Source organism: Lolium rigidum, chromosome 7, assembly GCF_022539505.1.
Source record: "Lolium rigidum isolate FL_2022 chromosome 7, APGP_CSIRO_Lrig_0.1, whole genome shotgun sequence".
Classification (NCBI taxonomy): Eukaryota; Viridiplantae; Streptophyta; class Magnoliopsida; order Poales; family Poaceae; genus Lolium; species Lolium rigidum.
In genome coordinates, this window is record NC_061514.1 from 343755593 (window position 1) to 343774649 (window position 19057).

Consider the following 19057-nt stretch of genomic DNA (forward strand, 5'->3'; position numbering starts at 1 on the left):
GAATTCTTTCACTCAGATTGCTTGCATTGCCACTTTCCTAGGTTTCCTGCGGCATAATATTTTCGGTCGGTTCCAATAGGCATGAACAACTGGTAGAAATTGCATCCTGGAGAATGCGGAGAATCGACATATTAGAGTGACTAACCTAAACCTACGCATAAGCCACCGAGAAAGATTCAAATTACAAAAGAAATGCAGGTAAAAAGTAAATAGAAGAAGAGAAAAACATTGCGAGAACAAACAACCTAAATCGGTGCATTGGCTAGTAGCTAGATAGAGCCAAACTAAGAAAGAAGTGTAAGGCAGAAGGCAAAGAAATAAGCAAGCCAATGGAGTTGGAAAATAGGAAGAAAGACCCATGGTCAGTTCCAGTAATTCCATGATAGATTTTCAATTACGTGTGCAACGGAAACTTGGATCATTCCCTGTACTTAAGTTGGTCTCGAGATAATTTAGGCAATAGTTCATCCTCCCGATAAATTGCATGAGGTGTCTCAGTTTAACAACGGCAGCCTGAATGTATTTTTTGAGTCGGTTATAGTAGGGGGAAAGGAGAAAATATATTTGCATTAAACCAAGAGATAGCTTGTCACCTCGTCGACACATGCATATCTAGCTTGACTTTGCTTCCACCATGTCGAAACCAAGTCGGAGAAATAATATATGCCTTTGAGCATGGCATACAAAGAAATATGGTGTCCCGAAAACATAGTATATCATTGACATTATATATGCTTGAAATGTAATACACAACATGCAAGATTGTACGAGAGAATTAGTTAGAAGATTTTTCTTGTACCAAAATAGGAAACAAATACCAACCACTTTACGTACTTAAAACACTTTACGTACTTAAACAACGTACCTAAAACGATAGAGAAATGGAAGATCCATCAGTTCAGTATTATCCAGCTGATAGAGCCCACATTTATGTATGATCTAGAACACAAACAATCAATGATTTTGGCAACCAATAACCATATCTAGGTAACAACCGGGTAAATCAGGTCTGAAAATAATCGAGAGATGAGGGGAATGGTGAAAGAGATGTGCTATTTGTCTCTGCGAGTCAAGGGGGACAACAGGTTGGGGAGCAGCAGCGGTAGAGAGGCGCAACTAACCCCAAATACATTATATGCCAACTTATTCTCAATCAAAATTCAAACTAAGGCGTGAGCTACTTATATAAACTATACAAACAGGTCAGAAATTGCTCTAGTAACAAAGCTGTGATACGGATAAGCTAGCATATAGATAGGAAGAGCTCATAAAGCTCGTAAGTGAAGAAATAATAACATATAAGTAAAATTATAATTAGGTCGCCCATTTACCTATACGAATATCAATAGCTTTGAAGGGTCATATCTGAATAACCATTCATTGTAATTCTTTTTATGCACCTGAAAAATAAAATAGGGCAAAGAAGTTTCTCAAAGGGGATCCCCATAAATTGGAGAATGCAAAACTTGTACAAAATAACAACCATGATTCACGAATCTTAATGATTGAATTACCGGATTGTAATTCATGCTATTGACCAAACTGAAACTTTCATATAGATGTGCATGCTCTCATCTACTGTCTATACCTGACCATACTGTAATATAAACTTCAGAAATATAAGTTCAATCTTTGTCAGAAGGCCTTGATGCAAACATCAGCAGAAATATAAAGAATAGGTCAGGTATAGACATTATATTTCTGAAACCATATAAGTACATGTCAGCAGGTCAGAAGGCCTTGGCAGATCATTGATTGGAGTTAGAGCATACATTCATAGGGGGTAGTCCATAAGGCTATCATTTATCTCCTGTGCGAGATGTGTATCTGCCATATCCGAGTACAAAACATATTAGATGGTGAACAATATTTAATTACATTCAAGGCAAATTATCACTTTGGAGGGCAAATTTCTGGGAAAATCCTTTACAATAATAAATAAGTCTCCGTAATCAAATGACCTGAACAAAATTAAATATCCACCAAGAGGGAAAAATTATCATACTTTAACAAAATTAAATATCACCAAGATAGAGCGCAGCAGCAGCATGGCCTCGGTGGCCAAGCAAATAACCATTTTTCTAAATAGATCATGCATGTATACCTGCCATATAGCGAGAGAGAATTAACAATAAAATTAGATCTAAAATTTTAACAAATATAAATTGGTCTGCAAAAGGTAAACAATCCTCAAAGTTGCATGGATAATCTTATGTAAACACCCAGGAAGAAATCATATGTCAGCCGCTTTCTAAATTTGTACAGTATTACTGTATTAGGGAACAAATTGTATGTAATTTCAGAGATGACAAGCATTGAAAAGATGGAACTCACCATAATCATAAATTAACGCTGGACTTGCGCACATCACAACAACAAACATATTCTCTCCCATGTGGTAATGTAACCATCCTACAACTGATTAGTTCTTTTCTTCATAGCCATCTTCAAAGGAGAGATTCATCTGTGCACAGAAAATATGACTACTAAATATATTTCACGAGCCAAACTTTCCAACACATTAAGCGGTACAACAAAACTGTATGGGACATGATGTAAATGATACTTGCAACAAATTTCAGAGAAGAATGAAGCTCTCAAATACAAATGGAAAAGGTCCACTTGGATCAAACAATTAGGAACTTCTGAACAAAAATCATGCACAAAAAAACAGCCAAATAACCAATCTGGATTCATGACATGTGAGAAAGAATGGAGCTAAAAACTTATCACGAGAGTATGTAACCTGCATATGCAAAAGTCATGTCGAGACATGGTATCAAAGACTAAGAGAGGCGTCGAGGAGCTCCTGTTTGTAGAAGCTGGGGCCATGATGACAGTGATAATCTCTCACGGTATACAATATGGCATAAAAAGAACCAATGCTGTACCTGCGGTGCTTGGATTTTACTCAAATACCTTATATGCATAGATACAAAACATCTACACAAGCAAATCTGAGAAATTATGGGGAGTGGATGGGAGAGGGGAGGAGACAAATCAACGGCGAGAAAAATTACACGGGAGGCTACGAGTGCCCTTACCGGCTTGTGTTGGTCGAGTATGACCTTGGCGGGGAGAGGGTGAAAGGGATGGGTTTGAAGGTTGGCCGCGCGAAGCGGAGGCGGCGCTGCTCCCGGTGAGGATGACGGCGCAAGATCAAGGTGAAGCTCGACGCGGAAGGCGGTACGTCGAGGCGCTGCCAGCGCCCCGCGCGCCTTCGCGAGGCCGCTCCATCGCCGTCGGCTGTCCGCCATCGCCGTCGAGGGCGGAGCTCCGGCAGCCCCTCTTGCACGACGAGCTCGGAGGTGCTGGGAGCGCGAGAGAGCACGTCGACGCCCTCCCCGCGCGCTCGATGGCCTGCGGAGGTCGCCCTCGCTGCCTCCCACGCCGCCCCTACAAGGACCGGTCGCGCCGCCCCTTGCCCGCGCCGGCGGCGCCTGCCGGAGGTCGCCCGCGCCAGGGGAGGAGCCGGAGCAGGGATCAGCGGCGCCGTGAGGGAGGAGAGGCGCGCGAGATGCCATGTCGTCCTCCGCCTCGATGGGGGGATGGAGAGGCGGAGCACAGCGGCAGCCCGCCGCGCACGGGCCCCTCACCACCGTCACCTGCTGGCCTCGCCTTGGTCACCAGCCCGCCCCGCATGCCCTTGCACGCTCGCGTGCGCGCACCGCTCGGGGAACCGTGGAAAGGGGAGGAGGCGTCGCGTCGCCGGCTTCGCTCCATTGGAGCCGAGGAACAGATAGGGGCAGGAGCTGGCGGCGAGCGGGGTCGGGATTGGCCTAGGGTTGAGGAATTGGGAGAAGAACCATGGGGATTGGGGAAGAGGAACCGTGAGTGGGGATTGGGGGAGAGAGAAACGTGAGTGGGGATTGGGTGGGCAGCCAACCCCTTACGCCCGCAGCCACACGTAACTAACTGGAAACCCACCCAAGCGGCCGACGAGTGGACCGGACGAGCTGCGGGTCCCAAATACAGAAGGAGGCGGGTAGAAATTGGCTGTTACATGGCTTCATCTAGGAAGGTCTGGCCCGGAATGAATGGACGAGATCGACTAAGTGAACCCAGCTAGCAAGATCCAACGGCCACGAAGCTGAAATCGCTGTGAGAGCCCCATGGGGGTGCAACAATCATACCTTTAGATCCCAAACCCTATCCCTATCCCAATCCCCACAGCCTCTGCCTCCCTAGCTCCCGCTCCTGGCCGCCGCCGCCTCCTCCCAACTCCCGCTCCCCACCGCTGGTCTCCTCTCCGGCGAGCCGCCGTCAGCCGCCACCCAATCCCAGCATGCGAGCTCCTCCCCAATCCCCTTCCTACCCGTACCGCCGCCATGGTCGCTCGCCTCGTACTACCACCAGCAGCGAAAGGAGGAGGTGCAGGAGAACTGTGAGGAGGACGAGGAGGGAGGGGCGAAGCAGCTGGAGGTCCAATGGCGGCGGCGGTCGGACGGCAGCCGGGCCTCTCATGGCTGGACGAGGTAGCGATGTGCGGAGCGAAGCAGCGGGAGCTCGGACGGTGGCGGCGGTCGGACGGCAGCGGGTCCTGTCATGGATGGACGAGCTCTCTGCCAAGCCATGAACTTGCTGCTGCTAACCCTCACCGGCCTCCTCCCTCCTCTCTCTGCACCCTCTTGAGCTTTCCCTTTTTATTTTGATGTACTTTCGTGGTCACCTCCCTTTCAGTTTGTTGTCTGCTAACTGTTTGTTGTTATGCCCGTGCAAGCTGCATTTTCACATATTTGTTGGTATACCCACGTAGGTATGTATACTCCTGGTCATGCTGAAGATCGAGGGTTTGTATTGCTTCTAGGCCAAGAAACTGAGAGGGGCTTTCTTCTTCGAGTCGCCGGAACCAAACGACAGCGTGCTGCAGACTTTCTGGTCTGCTATGTGTTCTTCACTAAATCCTCCAAATCCTCCAGGTAGCAGCTGCTCTAACCAGCTGGTCTACTGCAGGTTGGAGTAGGTTATATCATGCAGTCATGGTAGGTGCTCTTTTTTATTTTGCCCCAGAAAGAAGAGGGCCAGCGACACCTTCAAGGGCAGCAGCCAACATTGAGAACGGTACACTCTATTAATGCTCATGGCCTTGATTATAGTGATGTACAAAAAAAGGAATACCGGCATGTCATTGATATGTATATTTATTTTCTAGACAGGGTGCCAGTGGGGGTTAACCTCGGGAGAAGTTGCTGCGAGGTACATCACATGCTCGACAGGGTGTAGGGTGAGTGGACGTCCAAAAACTAAGCGAAAGTTGCTTGCTTAATGCGTAGTCGCATTGAGTGTTAGTTATACAAGAGAAATCAAATGAATATGTTTAGTTTCTAAACCTTTATTCATTTTTTAATAGAATTGCTTGCTTAGGGCTCTGATATATTTCTTTACATGAATCGGCACTATGCTCTTATGCTTTTAGTTATACATATATTTTTTAGTTGGTCAGGTTTTCAAGTTTCAACCATTCTTACTTTGAAATGATTCTGTAGTTAGTTATAAATATAGAAAATTTGATGCCTGGGATACATATTTTTCATGGTATATTATGCCAGCTAAGGGATCTCTTATTTCTTTAGGTCTGCTACATAATTATCTGGAGATTTACTTTCTTCCGGTGCCTGCTTTTGATCACAGGAAACTAAAAAAAGACAAAATATACTTCACATGCAGCATCTTATCCTATGTGAAGTTATCTTGCAGACATCGTTAAATATTTTTCTTCACTTTTCTGTTTAGCTAAATAACCAATTAAATGATTTAATATATTTTTTCTTTTTTTAAATTGGGTAAAGAAAGTATGTTGCACTTTCTTATAGTCTTTTGGCTGGCACTGCAATTTTGTTTGTCTTCTAGAGTGACATAGAACATGATATGCTTCTTTTACTGTACATGTTATCTATATTTTGTACCTTTAATACCCTCTCTTTTTCTTGATACTCAGATGGTTCAGCTTCAAAAGCACCAAAAAATTATGTTAATACATGGGTGAGTGGAGATACTGCATGTAATACTCACTTTCCCATCTTTATACAATGTTGTACCTACAGCAACTGTCATTTTACTCTCCCTCTTAGAAGGACTTCTCTGTATTTTGTCAAGCCTTCCGGCCTTATATGGTGATATTTTTTTCCGGAACCACCTCTTATGTCTTGCCTACGTTTGAAGTTTTGGAGTTCTTAAATTCTTGATGAAGAGGATTTTGGAGGTACGTGCCACCGGTGCTCAGGGCGCTTAATTAACTGCAGCAGCAGAACATGGATTATTAATGCTGCAGCAGCAGAACATGGATTATTAATGGTGTGCAATCTAGCTTGGTTACAAAGCCTCTTAATTCTTGGTCCTATGTTTGAAAGCATAGTGCTTAAATTTTGATTAGTGTGAGTGACTGAATTCTTGTGGTCATGCATAATGCAGCTGGAGTTTTTGAAATATGGTGGAAAAATTATTTGTATTTTTATCAATGTAGTTTACTACCGCTCAATTGGACATGTGAATTCAGACGGATTACCCCACAAGGAACAGACACAGCTCGTCTAATTACTTTACTATGAACCAGCTTCCATGGGCACGTTTTGATTCATTTCAATGCTCACTTGCTCCTCTACTTTCACTTAGAACTGGTTAGCAGATCTCTTTTTGTGAGGAAAGCTTTTAGAATTATCCTTTTTTATGCTGTACGATTCAATGTTCAGTTTGCGTTGCCAAACGTCTATATAAATAACCCTGCAGCTTCTCTAGATCAGTTTTCATTAGAAAGATAACCTTAGCTTTCATTGTTCAGGATCTTTCATTTTTTTGTATTTTTCGTTTCAATCTTTGCTACAGTTAACCTTAAGAAAAGAGAAGGGAAACTCATGAGAAAACCTCACTATAAATTTCTCATTAGATCATATTCTTTATTCAACAGATGAACCGTCTGTCTTTGGAAGCGGCTATTCATTGGAGAGGGTATTGTTCCTTTATGGTCATAAGACAGACTTCTCTTTGGAAGCGGAAATGGAAGCGGCACATGAAGGTGTGCTCCTGCCCTTGCAAGTGCTCCACCAAGCCGGTAAACCGGAAGATGGACTCTCATTATTCTTTCAAAAGAAAGCTACATACATAGTTCCATCCATTATTTGGCATATGGAAATTTGTTTCCTGAGAAGAGAAAATCATACCTGATCATTCACATGGAACATTACAACAATATTACAATGTATTCTTTTTGTCTTCCAAGTAAGAAATATATTTGAGAGCCAGACTTGATCCACTTACTATTTAACATTGTAGTTAACTCAACAATCAGTAAGTTCTACAAATCTTCGCTCTCTTTGTTTGGGGTATAGCTGCCTATTTTGATGTACAATACTATAAATGTGATCATGTATATTGTACATGATGGTTAATTTATTTTTGAAATATTCTTAAACCTTTGTTAGAGAACAGATATTCCAACTCAATGAGCCATTAATACTTTCATTTCTAGGGAAGATGTCATTGATAGATTGAACTGTTTTCGGGCTACTTTATCAATTTCAAAATATATTTTTAGACAACAGCTGTTATGTCTTCTTGGGCTGCGTTTTCAAATCTTTGAGAGCAGGGTAGCAATTGTTTGTTTTCCAATTGATATTAGGCAACCTGCAATTTAATTATGTTCAATATTTGATCGCATTATTTTCCCAAAAAACATGGCAATAGCATACTGTACATGTATTTTGACAATATAAATCTCAATTCTTCTCCATCCACCTAGGTACAAGCAGGAACTTCATGTGTTAGTTTATTTACATGCATGGTTGCTTAGATTCATTGTTTAACATCCTCTCGTAGGTTGTGCAGCGATGGCAAGAGTGAGACTGGTTCGTTCACAGGCCAAGAGGACCCTGTTCGCCGAATCATCGCCTGGACATGGGTTGGGAGCTGCGCTAGAGTTTTTTACGACTTATTCGTCTTCTATGTTAGGTTGGTTTTCATGTGCTTGATGTTCCAGATTCTCCGCCTACCACGTCTGTCTTTCGTTTTCCTTTGTGCTCATCTACCCATTTCATTAATTAAAGATTGGCAAAAAAAAGTTGAGTTTGATTTCTGCCTCTTGGTATCTTTCTATATGATGTATATGTAGTTCTTTGTTGCTACATGTTGCCTTACTAATAAACAATAGTTTAAGCAGTTTGCCTTTTTTAAAGGAAAATTTTACCTAGAGTTTCAAAATAATCACTACTCTCCCAATGCACATAAGAAAGAGGGAACTCAGTCATGCACTTTACTTGGCCAGCAATGGCGTTTTAGAATTACTATGTGATTTAATTTTACATTCATTGTCTTCATCATGCACTAGAGAAGGAGGCGGCATACAGAGGGTATGGAGGCGGAGGAGGAGCGGACCATTGCCATCGTCCTCACAGCAGGTGGAGTGCGGGCTGCAGGGAGGATCTTGAGAGGCACTCGTTCTGCTACTCTCTACTCTCCGGCGCTGATAAGGAGGCTCTCGTGCAGCTCCAGGTATACGAAATCCTTAACGTGCCTCCTAACCAAAAATCTCTCCCTAGCTACACGTTTTCTGTTTTGTACTTGTGGTGTAAAGATACACCCACATACTGTAACCTCTGTTGGTAATTTGAGTTCAATTTTTCTTATATGGCTTAGGACCAATGCCCACAACCTTGGATTCATAAGTTTTACGGATTGCATTCTCTGATTATATTAGGTTAGATGGTTTTCTATTCGCTCATAAGGAGGCTATTTCTCAAATCAATATAGCAAGAGAGATAATCTGCTATGATGGTAACTTAACTGTATGTCATAAGCAAGCTGTTTTACAAAATTAGCATTGCTTTTTTTTTACATTCTTGGATTCTATGAATGAGATTGTGAACTTGGTGTTCCATTATCAATGACATGTCTGAGCCCTGAGAGTAGGCTTTGCCATGCATCCTTATTATGGGAAATCAGGTTCTAATAAAAAAATGGTATCTCTGTATTTTTCTTCACAATTTTTCATGTTGGTGATAATCGGCTCTGATGCCTTTTCTTCTCCTGTCTGTTCACAGGAAGGCTAATTGATGTTACTTTTATTTCTTCATACAAGCTCCTTCCATTGGTAATATTGTTAAATGTTACATATCACTAAATATTGCTTTGTTGATATGTGTCTTATGTCCGGGCCAGAAATTGTGTATACATGCTTATGCTTACTTGGTGTGGTTTATTGTTCAGTATTGAGTCCAGAAAATCCATGCTGTGCACCTATCTCATGATGTTGGCAGCCTGTTAGGCAGGTACGAATGTTGGTTATGTGGCTCGACTCGCACGCAACCTATGCACGTACGCAACTATAGCCTATGCAGGTGAGTCATGCAAAGATAATTCAATTTGGTGATTCTGGCCATATGCCTCATGCATGGTTACTGATGCCCTTCCTCTCTTTCTCCTCGAAGCATATCAATTTCTAATATTTTGAATGCTTTGTTTTAAGACCTGAACATGAGGTTATTGCACTGCAATTCAAACGGATTTTGTTCAGGTTAGTATTTGGATTATCATTCCCCCCCAATTTTACAAGTTTGGATTATATAATTACAAGCTAGGATTGTATGATATGTTATTTCTATGGTTTGAACAACCTGCCTCTTAAAACCTGCATGCTTATTAATACTTCCTTTTTTTAGAATATTCTATTTTGTAATTAAGGGTTGGTGCGATGAATTTGTTAGCCTGACCTACAATTTTGGTATCATGTATTTTATACATTTATTCCTGATTTCAGAGTTTTACAATGGAAAGTTTGGATTAGCCTTCTTCCACAGTTTTTTACATTGAGATTATAATCGTAGGAGAGGGTGTCGGGATGCGCTTTTCGCCAGGTCTGCCATGTTTTTGTGCTCTGTCTCCTATCTGGAGCTAAACTTTTTAAGAAAGCAATGCACTCATTTTATGCTACATAGTTTGTACTACATATTTCTGTTTGGTTGTCCAAGTAGTATATTGAGCCTTAAGTAGCACCACAAGATAATTGTCATTACCCTCTAGCAATTGAAATGGTTTTGTTTTACTCGCGTTGTTTCTTTATATATTTTCTAATGATTTAACATGACCTTTTTCCTCTGTATTGTCATCATAATTTCTATTTCATATTTTATTCCTGCAATTTATGTTATCTTCACTTAGGACACTTCCTTATGCATATGGTCAACGAAATGTTCCTTCAGAGGTCATCATACCCTTGGGGCGCTATTTGTTGTGTTTTTTTTGCTCTTAGGCCATGTCGATCCTATTTTCATTCCCCTGCTATGTGCTATGAAAATATATGTTCGGGCCTCACACCATTTATCTCTTAGTGAGCTGTTGCATCTTCTATTTTGCTGCTTCGTTCCTATTTGCTACTTCGGTGCTTTTTCCCTAGCCAAAGCCAGGGATTTACTTTGTAGCTGAACTTAAGTTCATCAAATAACGAGGCCATTATACATTTTAATTTACACTACGGTCATAGTGATGTTAAACTCATGTGTTCCAAAGGACAGGCCGTTGACCTTGAGATGATTTCAGTTTTTTTTATTGCAAGTTCAGATATATATTTTTTACAATGATTTTCTTTTAAAGAATTAATTAGAAAATTATTTGCTTATTTTATTTTCAGTAGTGTTTACAACTTCATACTTATATTGCTGTTGCTATTTTTTTTACGCAGAGCATCGGCCTGAAAATTAGGCCTTTATCTCCCATCTACTCTTAGATAGAGATAGAGAAAGACCATTCGCAGAGTTGCACTTACCTTTTTATGATGCCCAAATTTATGCTTAGAAAGGTAACACTTTTTTATTGGGTGGTATTAGTATATAATGTTACCGAATGGTCCTTCTCTATCTAAGCTTTGATGTGCGTGTGCTTTTTCAAACTTGGCGAGTACATTAGAAAAGGAAATATCTACTAGGGTTATTTCTGTTAAAATGGTTACAGAGAATAAGAGAAAGTATATATTACATATGCCTATATATTTTCTTATTTCTTTTTAGAAGTTGACTAGAAAGTGGATATGTTCACTGCTTATTTCTCTAGACATTTGAGTTCACTTTATCATTTGGTTGGTCTACGTGGTACTCAGAACTTAAGCCTATCTACCATGAATCTGTTTCTTGATGTTTACTCTGCTGGACTGAGAAATGAACTTTCAGTGAGTTGTTTGTTTTTTACCAGCTGTTATCATCTCCTGCAGCCCTTAGTGTCATGGTTGTGTTGTTCTCAACCTGCCTGTTGTCCCATGTAGTCCTTCTTTCTTCAGTATTTTGCAGCATCCCTACATCAGTGTGTATGGATGTATCACCGCATGGCCAAAACTGTTGACCGGGAGTACTATAGATGGTGTACTCAATTCAGAAATGAGCCTATCGTGTTGGCATGCTCTGCTATTGTAGCGTACCTGCGAAACTTTGGAAGACCTGGTAATTAAGTAATCCAGGATGTTAAAACTTTCCCTAATGAATATTCTCATGCTCTGCTGAGAGAGAAAAATATGAGCTCCTTATTACAGAAGTGTTGTCTCTACTAATGCTACATTATATCATTGACATAACTTTATCAATCATGGTTATCACCTCTGAGAGCTATATGTGGCTAATTAACATTTTTCCAACAATAAACAATGATCAACTATACATTCGGTTGTATTTTTTGTGTGTGTTTCTGTACTTAAATTGTAGTGGGAATATTGCAAGAACTTGCAGATACACATCTTTACACCGTCAAATCGGTGCACAGCATTTCACCTATTGGTGAGTAAATTAAGTTTGTGTATGACCAATTGACCATTCTATGTGATGTTTGTAGATACATGGACCACTTATCAGAAAACTTAGAGCATGTGCATGACCAATTGACCATTCTATGTGATGTTATTTCTTCCTGTTTTCAGATGCACATCTCTTCGATATTAATGTAGAACGGTCATTTTGCTTTAACCGTCACGTAATAACATCCTCTTAGCTGCTTGTAATGGGACCATTGGTGACGTTTTGAAATCCTTCTCGTGTGTTTCTAGGAATTAAAATGCTCATTACAAAAAGGCTTTTTGAATAAATTGAGCAATTTTTTTTGTAAGAAGTTCCAACAGATTTCGCCAGTTGGTTCCAGTATAGTAAAAAATGCAAATTATCCAGTCTAAGTAAATTTTAATGTTTACTGTTCTCTTCTGTATCTGCATGCTATGATAGTGGTAACTATAAGTTCCTTTTCACTTGGACAAACTAGGCAAGGATCTATGAACATTACCATTTATGAATATGAAAGGAACTTGGAATCAGCTTCTAACCAAAGAAATGATCTGACTGAGATACACAGGGCTGATATTGTTTCGACAATTTATGATGTCCTCAAGGAAGATCTGTCACGTGATTCTGATAGACATGATGGATATCGCCGTTTTTGGAGATTTCAGAAGATGTAACATTTAATTTTCTCACAAAGTTTGGCCATACATTATATCAACTGAATATGTTACTATAAAAGCTGACTATATATGGCATTCGTTCAGTAAATATGTGTCCTTAATTGAAGGAGTGTTTTTTATTTTATTGTAGACGTTCTGTCGCCCCCCTCCCCCACAGATGGCGGGCAAGGTTGTTACTCTATTTGAGCCGAAGGATGTTGACACATTCATAATTGCTTTTTATGTCCTATGGTTGCTCGAAAGAGGAGGGATGCTCATACTTTTATCTTTAAGAGTGCTCTTTATTCTGTTATGGTGAGTTTTGATTACGGGGTTTAGAATTGGCTATCCCAAATAGCCAATTGGTGTGACCTCTTATAGCAAATGGACCATCACCACCAAATGGTTTGTTTGCAGGAGTAAAATATTTGTTGTAGTTTTAATCGATCTACAGTTTCCATTCTTATTTTCTTCAAAAAAAAATCCCGTATTTAAAGTCGTTACATGTTGGCCTCTGCTTCATCTTGTGCAGCTGAAAAGGACACACGTAAGATTCTATTTTTGTTTGATTCTAAGTCTCTAACTATGTTGTATATTGAAAAGAATTGAGGTTAGGAGTCCTGCCATTGGAGAAGCTATTGCATTGGGAGCAGCAGTAGATTATCTGTCACAATTCGGCATGCTGAGGATTCATGAGTATGAGGTTAGTTTAAATTATTTTATTGATTTACCTCCCTTCAATATTTTCTTTGGAAGTCTGCATTTCTGTTGATAGGATTGTGCTTATTCTACTCTCCGAAAGGAGTCAGGAAACAATCTCTATGGTAGCGCCTCACTTCGTTTTTTCATCCAGAAAGAGTTGGGGATGTATCTTTACGAGACATATCCATGCGAGACTAGATATGAATTCAACGAAGCTAATCAGTTCCTTGGGTACTATGGGTTAGATGAAGATGAATTGATCCGTTGAGACTGAGGTCTACGACAATAACTCTGACGGACTGCCTATGAATTATCAAGAAAGTTTTCCTTCTATGCTAGCTACTCCGTACTTATGATGTTTCGTTATGCGTAGTGATCTCTGTGATAATCATGTCATTCAAGTTTGATGTTTCGTCTTACACTATATATATGTAAATAATGGAGCAGCTAGCTCTGCTATGAACTCACATGGCACTACTCCTATCTTAGAACCATGTATTTGTACCTATATGTAATGCATTTTTCCTTCTTTCGGCACAAATATGTGGTGTGTTTCTCTATTTTGTCGTTTGTTTTGACTTAATGACTTTGATATATAGGCTGCTATACTTGGCGTCTTTATTAGCTGATAATTCTTATGTGTATCCAGTAAATGAGTGGGTAGTTGTTTATACTTTATTTGTTGCTTGGGTGTCATTGTCACGGAAAACGAGGTCGCGCGCGCCCCAGAATAGTTGATGCCATCGTTACTACTTCGTCGATATAATCTGATCAGAGGGAGTAGATCTCAACACTGGAATGCAGATTGCTTGCATCTCCTGATACTTTACGTGAGGGTGTCATCTCTCCCAGTCGTGAATGTTTCTTCTTCCATCAACACCACAACATCAGAGTCTGGTAGGGGCTTGGCACTGTACTGGAGGACATGAGATGTTTGCAAGTGTGGCATCTACTTGACTGTAGTCAGCAGGCAACCTGACACAAATTGGCAACCCTTCTACCTACAATATTTTTATAAAATCTAAGAAATGTATTAACCAATGTTACACATGATATACACTATAAAAAATATATCATTACAAAGTTTAGATGTTATGCTTTCTAATGATATAATTTTTATAGTCTAAATTTTATATTATATTGGTCAAATTAACGATTTTGGGAGAGTATTATATTAGCGGTTAATTTTATCGTTGTTATACAAAATAAATATTCGCACGAGATCTACGGGGTCGTGCGCCAAGGCGCACATCTAAATCTAGTTCCTTATAGACCTAAGACAGGTGGGATACCTCCTACCACAGCCACGCCTACAACATCTTCAGGAGTAATTGTCGGAATTTTTGATTACGGATGTCATACCTGAAAACGGAGAATACTATTACCCGTTTAACACTTTGTAATTCAATGATCTCCATGTAATAGAATAGATGCATCAACATGTATGATCGTCGAGCTTCCAAGGCTACCAATTATATTTTTATATGTGTGTGGTCGTAAGAGAAAATATGTTATATTTATTCATCAACGTGTGTAGTATATATGTATTACCGTAGAATATGTAATGAAAAACAATTAAATGAAATAAAAAAACACAAAATACAGGTGCTAGAACCATAATCCCTGGCGTGGACTTTAGTCCCGGTTCGTAAGCCAATCGGGACTAAAGGTCCGCCAGCCAGAGTGATCCGTCGCTGCCACGTGTATGACTTTTAGTCCCGGTTTGTAAGCCAACCAGGACTAAAGGTTAGGGCTTTAGTCCTGCTTTGGCAGTCCCGGATGGTAAACCGGGACTAAAGCCTCTTCCGAACCGGTAGCAAAGACCTGTTCTCTATAAGTGGTTGTCGCTGGTGGGTGGGAGTGATGGAAAGACTGTTCTTGCTAGCTACAAGCTACAACGCATTGTGAGATGGTGCATGCCGGCTGTTAAACAATGTCGGTTGTGTAGGATAGACGATCACGATGGCGAGCTAACCATTAGTATTAAGATGTGATATGTTAGTTAGGTGGTTGTAACAACCTTGTAAATCCTAACCGTGTAAACCCTAAGCCCTATGCGTTGTATATATATATGCTATGATGCTGACCTGAGAGGTACGGCACAAACCAATCTATACTGTTTTATATGGTATCAGAGCCATCCAGCCTACACAACCATGTCGCCCACCGTACCGCCACCGTCGCCTTCTACCTCTCCCATCAACATCACGACTGCTCTCAATGCCGCCATCACCATCAAGCTTGACCAGGATAACTTACTCCTATGGAAAGCCCAAGCACTGCCCACCCTGTACAGCCATGATGTGTACGGGTTCGTCGATGGAACCGAGGCAGCGCCGCCGAAGAAGATCGTTGTCGCCGAGGGCAGCTCTGAGTAGGTGGCCAATCCGGAGTATGCCACCTAGTTCCGTCAAGACCAACAGGTGCTGAGTGGCCTGCTGGGATCCCTCACGCCGGCGGTGATGGGCCATGTCTTTCTGCTCAAGACATCGGCCGAGGTGTGGGGTGTACTCGGCTGGATGTTTTCATCCAAGTCGAAGGCACGGATCGTCCAGATCCGAAGGGCAATGGTGAAGCCCAAGAAGAGGGAAACCTCCATGACGGACTACTACAACCACATAAAGAAACTGGCCGACACGATGGCCACGATCGGCAACCCCTTGGAGGAAGATGAGATCATCTCCTACATACTTGGTGGTCTCGGCGACGACCACGAGAACTTCACCACCGCCATGATGGTGGTCACCACGAAGAATGAGGATTTCACCCTTAGTGATCTGTACAGCCACATGTCGGCTTATGAGGCGCGTAGCGACGACCGCTCCTCCTCTCCTCAGTTTTAGCACTCCACCAACAACGTGTACCGCAGCGGTGGCCGTGGAAACTTCCAGCGCGGTGGTGGCAATGGACGTGGCCGCGGGGACGGAGGCGGTCGCGGCTATGGTGGAGGCCGCAACGGCGGCAACGGCTACAATGGTGGCCACAACAGTGGCTACAACGGCGGACGCGGCGATAATTCTGGGCGTGGTGGCAACACCTAGGGACGTGGCTACAACGGCGGTCGCGGCGACGGCGGCGGCGGAAAGTCGACCTGCCAAATCTGTGGCATATACGGCCACGATGCGCTGCGCTGCTACTCCCGCTTCAACCACGCCATTCAGCCTGAATCGTCAAATCGTGTCGCAGCCTACTCCAGCTCCAACGAGCAGTACATCGGCGAGTCGTGGATCCTGGACTCTGGAGCCACGGACCACATGACAAACGACCTGGAGCGTCTTCACGTCCACGACAACTACAGGGGAAGCGACCAGATACAGGTTGCCAATGGTATGCACATCCCTATCTTACATGTTGGTGATTCTGTTATATCCGGTTCCAAACATCCATTACACCTGAAAAATGTTCTATATGTTCCAGATCTTAGTAAAAATCTGCTATCTCCTAATAAACTTGGTTGTGACAATAATTGTTTTGTTGAACTTCATCCTGATTCTTTTCTTGTTAAGGATCGCACCACGAGAGTAACGCTGCTACACGGTAGATCGCAAGGTGACCTATACCCAGTTCCTCATCTTCCAGCAGCTCCACGTCCCCAAGCTCGTCATACTACACCAACCAAGGAACTGTGGCATATGCGGCTCGTACATCCTGCCTCGCCCATTGTCCAGGCCATCCTCTCCACCAGCATGTGTGCGATGCTTGTCAGCAAGCAAAAGTTCACCAATTACCCTATGAATTGTCTAATCGAGTCTCTAGTGTTCCTCTTGAACTAGTCCACACTGAAATTGTCGAGTGGTTTTAATTCTTATGTAACTTTTCTTGATGACTTCAGCAAATTTACATGGGTATATCTTATGAACATAAGTCGGATGTGGAGCATGTCTTTTATCAGTTTCAAAATCTTGTTGAATTATCTCTTGGCACCAAAATTCGTTCTGTGCAATCTGATTGGGGTGGGGAGTATCAAAAATTACACAAATATTTTTTGGACATCGGCATTTCCCATCGCAATCTTGTGTCCCCATACTCACCAGCAAAACGGTGCCATTGAACGCAAACACAGACATTTAGTTGAGACAACACTTGCTCTCCTTGCTCAATCCGCTGCTTCCTTTAGGTTTTGGAATGATGCGGTTCTCACTGCATGTTATCTCATTAATCGTATGCCCAGTCAAGTCACCCATAATGTCACACATGTCACTAAGTTGTTTCAAACTCCGGTGGATTACAACCTGCTTCACATTTTTGGTTGCGCCTGCTGGCCCAATCTTCGCCCATATAACAACAGGAAACTTGCTTTTCGTTCACGCCATGCGTCTTCCTTGGCTACAGCCCGAATCATCTTGGATTTTGGTGTCTAGACCGATCTTCCAGCCGCATCTATGTTTCCCGTGACGTAGTGTTTGACGAGCACGTGTATCCGTTCTCAGTTGGCTCTCCCTCCAACCTCCTTCCACCAACTGAACATGCTCTTCTTCTTCCTGAACCGGATACTACGGCATCAACATGTAATGGTACGACCTGTGCTACTAATGGTTCTCCTGCTGTTTCTGATGTTTCAGATGCACCGCCTCTCCACGTCGATCCGCTGCTGCATGGTGTGCATGGCGCTCCACACGTCGATTAGCCCGTGCCGGCTGACCAGCCTGCTCCCCGATGAGGACCATCTTGGACGACTCTACACCACCCTCCCCGCCAACTCCTCGCTTGTGGGCTGGCCCAGGACGATGTGTCACCTATGCGGTCTCCTGCCACGACTTCCTCTCGCACCTTCTACATCGGTCGCTCGCCGCACCTGCTCCTCCGTCGCCAATGCAAACTCGTCTGCGCAACAATGTTGTCCGACCGGTTCGTCTGTTTGAGAGGATGGTTCGTTATGATCCGAAGAAGAAGGCCTTCTCTCGCTGAACCAGTTTCGCATGTTGATGCCCTTCGGAATCCTACCGGAAAGCCGCTATGGATGATCAATTTGCAGCACTTCAGCTCAATCGCACATGGGTCTTAGTTCCCGCACCTCCCGGTCATCATGTTGTTGGATGCAAATGGATGTTTAAGCTGAAGCCAAAACCAGATGGTACTATTGACCGTCTCAAAGCTCGCCTCGTCGCCAAGGGTTTTACTCAGCGGCTCGTTATTGACTACACTGATACATTTTCTCCAGTTGTCAAGCCAACAACAGTGTGGTTGATTCTGTCTATCGCCGGGTCTCGGTGGTGGACACTAAGACAAGTTGAAGTGCAAAATGCTTTTCTCCACGGCGACATTCAGGAGGAGGTATATATGACTCAACCGAATCGTCCTCAACATGTGTGCAAACTTCAGAAGTCGCTGTACGGCCTAAAGCAGGCGCCAAGGGCATGGTACTCGAAGCTCAGCACAAAGCTGCAGTCTATTGGTTTTAAACCCTCCAGAGCCGACACCTCAATATTCATTTTCAATAACAAGAGAGTTTTCATGTACATGCTGATATATGTTGACGATATCATCATTGTTGGCTCCTGCACACGGGCAGTTGATCGACTTCTGGCCCAACTCCGTGAGTCGTTTGCTGTTAAAGATCTTGGGAGGTTGTCTTACTTTCTAGGCATCGAAGTTATTCAGCAGAAAGATGGGATAGCACTTGTTCAGTCGAAATATGCCTCTGATCTTCTTCGACGGGTCAATATGCACACTTGCAAGTCCATCTCAACCCCTATGGCACCGTCAGATAAGCTCAGCAAGATGAGTGGAAAATTGCTGACGTAAAATGAAGCTTTCGACTACGTAAGCACGATGGGTGGCTTGTAGTATCTCTGCATGACCAGACCTGATATTTCTTTCGCAGTAAACAAAGCTTGTCAATTCCTATCAGCACCAACGGATGTACATTTGTCCGCAGTAAAGAGAATACTTCGATATGTGAGAGGTACTCTAGGTGTTGGGATAAATCTGCAACGATCATCATCCACAGAG

General features: G+C 42.5%; 1 protein-coding gene across 15 annotated transcripts; it reads left to right on the plus strand.

Annotated features, from left to right (window-relative positions):
* Positions 1–4513: 4513 nt before the first annotated feature.
* On the plus strand, positions 4514–13646 carry LOC124677665. 15 transcript variants are annotated; one of them, XR_006994175.1, is made up of 10 exons: positions 4514–5061; positions 5153–5224; positions 5939–5982; positions 6163–6294; positions 6905–7012; positions 7813–7944; positions 8321–8484; positions 9033–9505; positions 10670–13106; positions 13257–13646. XR_006994175.1 is itself a non-coding variant. In XM_047213629.1 (5 exons), exons 2-5 carry the CDS (start codon positions 9301–9303, stop codon positions 13371–13373), a joined length of 345 nt encoding a protein of 114 aa, XP_047069585.1. In that variant the 5' UTR covers positions 8897–9082; positions 9199–9300; the 3' UTR covers positions 13374–13646. The 15 variants fall into 15 exon arrangements, 1 of the variants encoding a protein (XP_047069585.1); XR_006994177.1 differs by having other exon boundaries at positions 6163–6202; XR_006994170.1 differs by having other exon boundaries at positions 5153–6294; positions 9033–9329; positions 9458–9505.
* The last annotated feature ends 5411 nt before the right edge of the window (positions 13647–19057 follow it).

Excerpts from the sequence above, each read along its gene's own strand:
- LOC124677665 (XM_047213629.1), top strand. The coding sequence starts at position 9,301 with ATGCACGTACGCAACTATAGCCTATGCAG. Across the intron at positions 9,330-9,457 it reads CGCAACTATAGCCTATGCAG|ACCTGAACATGAGGTTATTG; the intron begins GTGAGTCATGCA and ends CTTTGTTTTAAG. Across the intron at positions 9,506-13,006 it reads TTCAAACGGATTTTGTTCAG|AATTGAGGTTAGGAGTCCTG; the intron begins GTTAGTATTTGG and ends TATATTGAAAAG.